This window comes from Arachis hypogaea, chromosome 5, assembly GCF_003086295.3.
Source record: "Arachis hypogaea cultivar Tifrunner chromosome 5, arahy.Tifrunner.gnm2.J5K5, whole genome shotgun sequence".
NCBI lineage: Eukaryota > Viridiplantae > Streptophyta > Magnoliopsida > Fabales > Fabaceae > Arachis > Arachis hypogaea.
Genome location: NC_092040.1, coordinates 31,406,093 through 31,415,981, shown reverse-complemented (window position 1 = coordinate 31,415,981; position 9,889 = coordinate 31,406,093). Strand labels below are relative to the sequence as shown.

Here is a 9,889-nt window from a genome sequence, read left to right as displayed (position 1 = left end):
CTGACCATTTAATCTCACTCGTTTTCATGGATATAAAGAGTGATTGGGATAAGCAAACAATGTATTGTTTCATTGTAATCCTGAAGTACTGGAGATTCACCCCTGTGGTATCAGAGCGGTTACATGTTTTGTCTGGTAGAAATGTTCTAAATTTTGATTGGTAAACGATAATGTAAAATATTCATAAATTGATAAAAAAAAATGACCACAGCACGAGTATTATTGGCTGAACCAACACTACCTAATGTATCATGCGGGCTCTGATGTCATGGCTTTGGTTCAACTTGCCACTTGAAAATAATATAATTCACACAATCATTAAGAATTAGCATATAACATATATAGCACAAAAACAAAGCAATACCTCTTGAGCATTCCTCCCCACACTACACTCATGGCTACTGCTTTACTTGGAATTGTCATTGGAAACTTGCAGACTTTTGTGCAGAATGAGCTTGCAACAATTTGGGGGGGTTGAATCACATACCGTAAAGCTATGTAGTAACCTCAGTTCAATCCATGCAGTGCTCCAAGATGCTGAAGAGAAACAAATTACAGAGCGTGCTGTGAAGCTTTGGCTGCAGAAGCTTTCAGATGCAGCATATGTGCTTGATGATATCTTAGATGAATGTTCAATAGAATCCAACCGTCTAGTGCTTAAGGCACATGTTATGTGCTTTGCCCGTTTTCATCCCAGGATAATTCTGTTTCGTCGTGACATTGGTAGGAGGATGAAAGAGATTACCAAAAGATTCCATGAGATTGATGAAGAGAGGAGGAAGTTTGAGTTGCGTGCAGGTGTCACAGGGAGGCAACAAGAAGATGATCGATGGCGACAGACGAGTTCTGTCCGAACTGAGCAGCACATGTATGGAAGAGATCAAGACAGAGATGAGATTTTGAAGTTTCTTTTAAGCCATTCTTGCAACAGTGACTGGTATTGGAGGACTTGGAAAAACAACACTTGCTCAATGGATCTTCAATGATGATTGTGTAATCAAACACTTTGACCTCAGAATTTGGGTTTGCATTTCCAATGATTTTAACATAATGAGAATTTTGCAGTCCATTGTAGAATCCATCACCTTACAAAACCCCAACCTCTCTACTTTAGAATCAATGCAAAAGAAAGTTCAAGAGATGCTACTCCGCAAAAGGTATTTACTTGTTCTAGACGACGTGTGGAATGAGGATCAAGAAGAATGGAAGAAGTTGAAATACATGTTACAATGTGGAAGCGGAGTAAAAGGTTCTGTAATTTTGGTAACTACTCGAAATGAAAGTGTTGCATCCATCATGGGAACATGCTCTATTCATCGCCTTTTACCTTTATCCGAGAATGACAACTGGTCATTGTTCAAACACCATGCATTTGGCAATAACGAAGAAAGTGCAGAGCTTGAAAAGATAGGAAAGGAGATTGTGAAAAAATGTGTAGGTTCCCCTCTTGCATCCAAAGTACTTGGAAGCCTTCTACGCAATAAAAGTGAGAAACAACAATGGCTTGATATAAAGGAAAGTAAGATTTGGAATATATCCGGAGGTGATGCGATCATGCGTGCTCTGAGAATAAGCTACTTTAATTTGAAGTTGTCGCTAAGGCAGTGCTTTTCTTTTTGTGCCATTTACCCTGGAGACTTTCGAATCTTGAAAGAAGAGCTAATTCATCTCTGGATGGCAAATGGGCTTATTAAGTCAGAAGGAAATTTGGAGGTTGAGCATGTTGGCAACGATGTGTGGGATGAATTGTGTCAGAGATCATTTTTTGAAGAAGTGAAGGATGATTTATTTGGAAATGTTACATTCAAGATTCATGATTTATTCCATGAACTTGCTCAATCTATTGTAGGGGAAGAGTGTAAGGTTTCTAAGTCTGCAAACTTGAGTAATCTGTCAAGTAGACTCCACCATATAAGTTTGGTAGGCTTGGATGGAGAATCCAAATTCAACATGGGTGCCTTCAAGAAAGTTGAATCCCTAAGGACTTTTATTGAGTTTGATTCGTTTGTTTTGTTTAATTCACATGGCTTGCCACCATTCAATTCTCTCCGAGCATTAAGCATGAGCTCTATGCAACTCTCTGCACTCAAAAGCTTAACACACTTGAGGTACTTAAATATTTGCAATAGTTTGATCATAACATTGCCCAAGTGTATTTCTATGCTGCGAAAATTGCAAGTTCTAAAACTGTATTCTTGCTTTTATCTCCGTTCCTTACCTAAACATTTGACATGCCTACAAGATCTTAGACATCTCTCCATTCAAAGGTGTCCGTCATTAGTATCAATGCCCTCGAAAATCGGTATACTGAAATGTCTCAAGACATTGAGTACTTTCATTGTGGATTCAAAAGCTGGGTCTAGCATAGCCGAGTTACGCGATCTTAATCTTGGAGGCAAGCTACATATCAAAGGACTTGAGAATGTCCTCAGGGAAATTGATGCTAGAGCTGCTAATTTGATTAGTAAAAAGAACCTGAATTGTTTATACTTGTCCTGGGGCAATAATAATGCAGATTCAGAAAAGGTGCTTAATGGCCTCAAGCCTCATTCAAATCTCAAAAGTTTTGGGATGAAGGGTTATGGAGGAACACAATTGGCCCCTTGGTTGAGAAATACCTCACTTCTCTCAAGCTTAGTCAGTGTTACACTTCACCACTGCAAAAGTTGTGAGCAACTTCCTCCACTTGGTAAGTTACCTCATTTAACTTATCTTTCTATACGTGGAATGGAAGGTGTGGAACACATCGATGATGACTCGTATGAAGGCTTTGAGGAGAAGGCTTTCAAGTCCTTAAAGAAACTAATGCTACATGGGTTGCCAAACTTGATCTCGATGTTGAAAGTTGAAGGAGCAGAGATGCTGCCTAATCTTCTAGAAGTTAGTATTTCATCTGTTCCCAAATTTAAATTGCCATGCCTTCCATCTGTCAAGAATCTTGAAATTCAAGACATGGCTTCCTTCCCAGTAGAAATTGTGCATAATTTGGATCATGTTGAGACACTATGCATTGACTACTTCCCTAATCTCAAGGCATTACCGGATGTATTGTGCAGCCTCACCTTGTTACAAACTTTAGAAATCGGATATTGCGATGAGCTTGAGACTTTCTCAGAAAATGTTCTGCAAGGTCTGAGCTCACTTCGAGCTTTGAGCATTCACCGCTGCAAGAAGTTGAAGTCCTTATCCGAAGGTGTGAGACACCTAACTTATCTCCAGTGCCTTGACATCTCATACTGTCCAGAGCTGGTGGCTGTACCAAGCAGCATGAATGAGCTAACTACCCTCCACCACGTTACAATCTTCGGCGGGGACCATAATCGAGTTCTTCCAGAAGGCTTGCAGGGTATCCCTTCCCTACAAACTTTTGAGTCTATACAATGTAGATTCATTGCCAGAATGGTTAGGAGACATGACTTCTCTTCAAGAACTACGCATCAGTTACTGCCCTGAGTTGAAATCATTGCCAAGTAGATTTGGACAATTAACAAACTTGCACAAGTTATTAATTGAGAAAAGTCCAATGTTGGAGAAGCGATGCAAAAGGATAACAGGGGAAGATTGGCAACATATAGCTCACATCTCAGAACTCGAATTGGTTTCAGGACACAAAAGGACATTTTGCGGTAAGTTGATCAATGTTTTCTTTGTAATTTTCCTTAGCTTTGGCTTAAAATGAGATGAAAATTTTTGTGAACTCGATAAGTAATTTTACACTCTACTTTTAATTACTTCTTAATGTTTCCAAACTCCCTACTATACACGTAACATTCTTTTGTTGGTCCTGCATACAGAGAAAATCAGGTTTAATTGGTATTCAAGGAAGATTTTATTTCATAATTTGATGAACAGTGATCGGTGCCTTTATTTGGATGATGAATTTGACATGATAGCTGATGATCCAAAATTCAATTTAAGTTTGCCAAACAAGGAAATATTCTGGTTAGTATTGAGAAGCATGTCTGTCTATTTGTTTATTTTTTTACTTTCTGGTATTTTAGTTTTTTATTGTTGGGGAAAAAAAAGGAGAGAAATGGTTAAAAAGAAAAGGAATACCTTAAGGATCCTCAAATAAAATTGAAAAGGCTGACACAAAAATGCACCAAATTTTACATTCTCCACCATTTCAATTACAGCATAATGTGTATATCTTATGACACTGAACATGCCAATACGTGCAGGTCCTCAGAATTTAAATGAAACATGATGTCCTGCATCCTCTGAAAATGTGTCTTAATAAACCCACATGCTTCCAAAGGCTTCTTCAAGTGCCCTCTTCCTGCTTATTTCCATACTCCATCCTGCAGCCCTTGCACCTCTTTCGGCTCGTAGCCGCATTGTTTCCTCATCATCTGCATATCCCAACATGTCACCACCACCAAGCGGTAAAGGTTGTGGAGCCATGCCAGTGGGTCTTGGCTGTCCTGCAAATGTAGGTGCATACTGTCCCTGAGGAGCTGCACCAAACCCTGCTTGCGAATTTTGGTTTGCAGCCTATTTCCAAGAGAACAGAGAAGAGGAACTTACTCAAATGCATATATTGCAGCATGAACATCTTCAGGGATCAAAAATTTAAACAGACTTGGAAGTCAGAATTCTTTAATAAGTCTCACATTAAAAATCTTACAATTAGTATCCCAAAAATACTACTCCCTCCTTTTCACAATATGGGTCACTTTGGTTCCTTGTCACATTACTTAACAATAAATTCAAGAATTAATTACAAAGCTATTGATCAAAAGCCCCTTATCATACAACTAATTTATAGTGTAAATCTTTTGCTGTTTGTGTGCTTAACAGTGTAGAGGGTAAACATGAAAAATAATTAATAAATATTATATTAAAAAGTGAAAATAACAGATATATTGAACCAAAGAATTTTCTCTGAATTGATGGATATTGAACTGGAGGAAATACCAAATTGCATGTAAAAGAGGTAACTTTGATTTTATACATTTGATGGGAGATGGGGTGGCCAAAAGTAACACAATGCAGGACCTACTGGAACTGAAACAATGAGACCATATGTGGATCGTAATTTTTAGAGATGTATATACATAATGAAATCTTCACAACCTTAGTCTGCACTTTTCTCTGTCATCCCATTTCTGAGCACTATTCTCTGTCATCCCATTAATGCAAAATCTTATGCACTTCACTTCCACTTCCACTCTCCAAATGCTCGAGCTTGTCATATTTCTCGACAATTGTTAAGACATAACAACAAATCAAGTGTTTCCTCACTTGACGGATTTGCTATTGGCATTTCTCAACAACCATATTCATTTCGGTTTTTTTATTAAAAAGAAAAGAAAAGAAAACTGATGGGGATTTCTTTATTTGTTTGGGATTACAATGATTATTTTAGTGTCTGTCAAATATCAAAAAGCCACCCAATTCTAACACAAGGGGAAATGGTTGTTTTCAATGATAATTTATATGTTTGTAAATGCAAAAAACAGAAAGTAACTTAATAAAAATGAATATAAACTTAGTTTAAAATAATAAAACAAATTGATTTAAGTTCAACAAATCATGCCAAAAGATTAACAGTTAATAACGAAAATAAAATAGATCAGCAATATAATGCTCACCGCATCATTGTCTGTTTGTACAGGTTGGCCCTTGCTTGCTGCCAGAGCTGCAGCCAATTCTTCAGCCTGTTCAGTAATTCAATTCCTATCAACACAACGATACATTACAAAAGTTTGAAGCCCACCTAAGAAATGGTGTGTCTGCATGTTGTGCGTTCGCCCCATTTTAAAAATGTCAATTTGAAGCTCAGATACAAGCTAGACACTGCTCAAAACATGGCATACACGGCTCAGACACATAGAGAACACAGCTCCAATACATACAACATATGGCCTATTTGTTTTTCCTCCTTTTTTTCCAGGTGAGATGTTTAATTTTTTGCAAACCAATCTTCTTTTATCAACCTTACCTTTTGGATAGGCCAAAATACATACATATAAAGACCAAAAAGAGAAGGAGAAATAATGATGTGGGATATTGTAGAACATCAGTTTTCACCGATTGATGAAATTCTAGAAGTTTCTAGTCATACCCTTGATGAACCACAGATTGAAATTGTGAACTTTGTCAATAAAGGAAATAACGTTAATACTTACGGCTCCATTTGGTTTCTGTCTCAAAATTTGAGACAAAGGCACAAACACATAGCTATACATAGTCATAGACACAATAGTTCAGTCTCATATTAAGTTTGTTTGATTGTGAAGACACTAATCAAGAGACATAAATACATTTTTCATAAAAAACCAATTTTCCCCTATTTCCTCCTTTCTTCTCCCTTCATCTTCAAGAGAAAAATCATTAACCTCCTGTCTCCTTTCTTCTTCAACAGAAAACAGCAACTAAAAATTAAAAAATCCAACCTCAACACATTATTAACTGCACTAAGTCATTAATCAATTATATCACACATCCATACTTCTAAAATAAATTAAAAATAAATAAAGAAAAAGAAAAGAAAAAGGAAAAGGAAAGAGAAGATCAAGAACGGGCCAGAGGCATTGGAGGGAGAAGAGCCAACAGCGGTAAGAAGGGAGGGGAGAGGAGAGGAAGAGGAAGCAGAAGACAGAAGACGACGCCAAAGACAAAGACGAACGAAGAGGCATTACAACTCAGAAATACCTTTCGGGCCCGATTAATCATTATTTGCTCTGTATTTTCTTCCTGATACTTAGCAATTCTTGCTTCAATAGCAGCAACATCTATTCCTTCAATCAAATTGAATGCTGCAAATGGTGGATATGGGATAGAAATCTTCTCAATAAAGCAAAAAGGAAAAATGTTTAATCTGTGAAACACTTGTAAACAAGACACTTGAAACTTACTCATGTCCTCTACTTCCTCCAAATAATCATTGTATTCTCTCAAAGAAGGAAAATCATCTTCACGTTTATTAAATCTATGAATACACAGTAAAGTAAACATTATTGAACAAATTTGGTATAACATGGATATATTTATGCAAAAAAACGTTTGAACCTAATGTTTCCCATATGACATATTAATCTAGCAATTAAGTTACAATAGGATTGAGGAAAAATTACATGTTAGCAATCCTCCTCCTTATGGCTATTTCCTTATTGTGGGGATTGTTGGAGATCACCAATCCGCTGTAGTCAACTTCCTATTCCCCTCCCTTCCTCAACTGAAATTTTAAGCATTAAGAAAGAATGTGATTTACAAGTATGGATGAGAAATATCAAATACCTTTCCTGCTTATGAGAATCATGAAGTAAAATGAATGCCAAAATGCTATATGCAAGAATAATCAAATAAACAACAATTTGAATACAGGTCATGTACAACAATTTCGGACTTCCACAATTCAAACAACAATTTTGGATTTCCACAATTGAAGAAGGAAGACAAAACTAAAGCAACAATCAAATCGAAACAACACAATCCAAAACATCTGCCCTTTTTCCCATGTCTTCTATAATCATACAGTAAACAATATCAGAAGCATTCCGAAATGTGAAAATGAATGTGAAAATGATTTGGGTTTCATTCATAAGGATAGTAGGTTTTCTTGTGCAACACTTGGCATACAGATCTCATGATAACCAACAAGAACTAAACCATATATTGAAGATGAAATATATGCATAATACAACTATTAAGATGCAACGAGTATAATTGAGTTTAACCTAATGAATAGACAATAGAAATAGATAAGAGTTAGATAACGAATACAAAAAAGAATAGTATAAATAGATATAAGTACTGATGTAATGAGTATAATTGGGCTCGGCTCAATTATTAGAGAGAGAGAATTAGATAATCGATATTACTAAAAAAAAGTATAAATAGGAAATAAGTATTGTCATACTAAATTAGTGAACATGTGAATTGTGAAATGTAAAATGTCTTGGGACATCTCTCCTTCTCCTGAAATTCTCTTTTAACTAATGAAATCTTTTCTTTTCTAATTATAAAAAACCTATTACAGTGGTGCTTTCATTGAGCACTCTATCCAATTTCTAGAGTGGTTTGGCAAGCTCAAATATCATCTAAACTAAAATGTTACCGAATATTATGACAATTTCATGGCTTCATGCAAATTCTGTTCATATGCATCTCTTCAAAAAAAAAATATTTTGTTCATATGCATGATCATGAAATTTTAGTTGCTTGCTTTATAAATGGATTGCAAATTCACATTCATAGAGAAATGTCTTTTCGAAAATACAGAAACTATTTTCCGAGCCCTGGCAAAGTTCTATTAAGGAAAAATTGCAGATCAAGATTCAGATGCAAACATCACAGATCAACATTTGAAGTCAAAAAGACCAGATCACAGTTCGATAGCAAATCCAGATTCGGAGATAAAATTTGTTGTTGCAAACATGGAATCATCAATAGCAACAACTGAAATTCAAGAATCACTCTCACCAACATACGAGAAGCAAGAAGACGAAGATGACTTAGATGAGCCGAACAACGGCTATGGCGATGCAACGAGTGACCTCTAATATCGAAGCAAAGGCGAAGGGTTTGAACTGTCGAGGGTGAATGTTGTGCAGAGACAACCACCAAAGCCACCGAACTTGAACTCGCACGCAGTGGTCTTTGACGGAGATGCGAGAGAAGATGTGGCAGAAGCGAAGCCGCGCAAGACGGATAGCCTGGCGGCAGCAAGTGATAGTTGGTTCTTGGCGGTTTGTTTGGCCTGAGGAGAAGCTGCTCACAGTTTCATTTTGGACGATCGGAGACGAGCGGCTCAATGCGATTTGTGGCGGCGGATCAAAAGCTCCTCAGGCATCGCACTTGCCTTCTCATTTTCACACACCGACGTCGGCGCAAAACAAGCCGCAGGAGTGCTTCCTTTGTTTTATTTTTTTGGACAAACCGCAGGAGTGAGGAAGAGCCGCTCTTTCCTGTTCCAGAGTTGGGCCTTGGATGAGCATAGACCATGCCAACATTGAACCTTCTTTTGTAAACAAGCCTATATCCAATCTGAATATGAAAAAATGTGCCTGTCGTAAATTTTATCTATCAAGCCCAATGGAATTCAGCTATTAGAAGGCCACATTAATAACCAAAACGTTTTTTTTTTTAAAAAAACCTCATTAATAACAAAAACAAAAGGAAGGCAACATTTATATTGGGTTAATACAATGTCCCCCCCAAAAAAAAAAAAAGAAATATAAGGTTAATACAATATATATATTTTTAATATATACCCAAAAATATAAAAGAAAATATATTTAATACAATATATTCAAGTTTTGTTTATACAGTAACTAAAATTTATTTTGCTTAAAAAAATAAATTTAATTTGTTTCTTTTCACAACTTTGAGGATGGAGTTGGAGTTAAATTCTATTTTAACCCTTGAGATTGGCGAGTTGCACTGATTTGATCCTTAACTTTTCAATTGCCACAATTTGATCTTCTAAATTAAAAAAAGTGCACCAATGTAATCTTTCGTGTATCTTCCGTCGCTAAAACTTAACACCGTTAGTGGCGTAGTTCAAGCTTTATCACGCTAGACATATTAAAACGACGTGATATGCGTTTTGGCGTTAAATAAGGCACTAAATGACATCGTTTGAGGGTTTGAACAATACTAAAACGTTATATTCCTCCATTTTAATATTGTTTAAACCCTGAAATGATATCACTTAGTGCTCTTTTAGCGACAAAACGTGTACAATATTATTTTAATATGTCTAACATGGCAAGATTTGAGCTATCTTACTAACGGTGTTGAGAAATGACTATATTGGTGCACCTTTTTAAATCTGGAGGACCAAATTGTAACAATTAAAAAATCAGGGACCAAATCAATACAATTCGTCAATCTCATAAATCAAAGTGGGGTTTAACTCAATAAATAGTTGTCTTGAAAGAGA

At 36.4% G+C, this 9,889-nt stretch overlaps 2 protein-coding genes across 3 annotated transcripts; one reads left to right on the top strand and one right to left on the bottom strand.

The window, feature by feature from the left end:
- The first annotated feature begins 334 nt into the window (after positions 1-334).
- On the top strand, positions 335-3,942 carry LOC114927757 (putative disease resistance protein RGA3). Its single transcript, XM_072237032.1, has 2 exons — positions 335-3,626; positions 3,795-3,942. The coding sequence occupies exon 1, from the start codon at positions 1,051-1,053 to the stop codon at positions 3,451-3,453; it is 2,403 nt and encodes an 800-aa protein (XP_072093133.1). The 5' UTR covers positions 335-1,050; the 3' UTR covers positions 3,454-3,626; positions 3,795-3,942.
- A 95-nt stretch (positions 3,943-4,037) lies between these two features.
- Positions 4,038-8,955, bottom strand: LOC112801107 (uncharacterized). Of its 2 annotated transcripts, none has more exons than XM_025843655.3 (6): positions 8,428-8,955; positions 7,080-7,180; positions 6,861-6,934; positions 6,658-6,761; positions 5,595-5,660; positions 4,038-4,494 (listed from the first exon to the last, which is right to left on the bottom strand). In XM_025843655.3, exons 3-6 carry the CDS (start codon positions 6,862-6,864, stop codon positions 4,234-4,236), a joined length of 435 nt encoding a protein of 144 aa, XP_025699440.1. In that variant the 5' UTR covers positions 6,865-6,934; positions 7,080-7,180; positions 8,428-8,955; the 3' UTR covers positions 4,038-4,233. The 2 variants fall into 2 exon arrangements, with proteins under 2 accessions (XP_025699440.1, XP_025699441.1); XM_025843656.3 differs by having other exon boundaries at positions 8,436-8,955.
- Between the last annotated feature and the right edge of the window lie 934 nt (positions 8,956-9,889).

Coding starts and splice junctions, on each gene's coding strand:
- LOC114927757 (XM_072237032.1), top strand. CDS start 1,051: ATGAGAATTTTGCAGTCCATTGTAGAATCCATCACCTTACAAAACCCC.
- LOC112801107 (XM_025843655.3), bottom strand. Junction 5,661..6,657: donor TGATTAATCGGGCCCGAAAG/GTATTTCTGAGT, acceptor ATTACTGAACAG/GCTGAAGAATTGGCTGCAGC. Junction 4,495..5,594: donor TACAAACAGACAATGATGCG/GTGAGCATTATA, acceptor TCTTGGAAATAG/GCTGCAAACCAAAATTCGCA.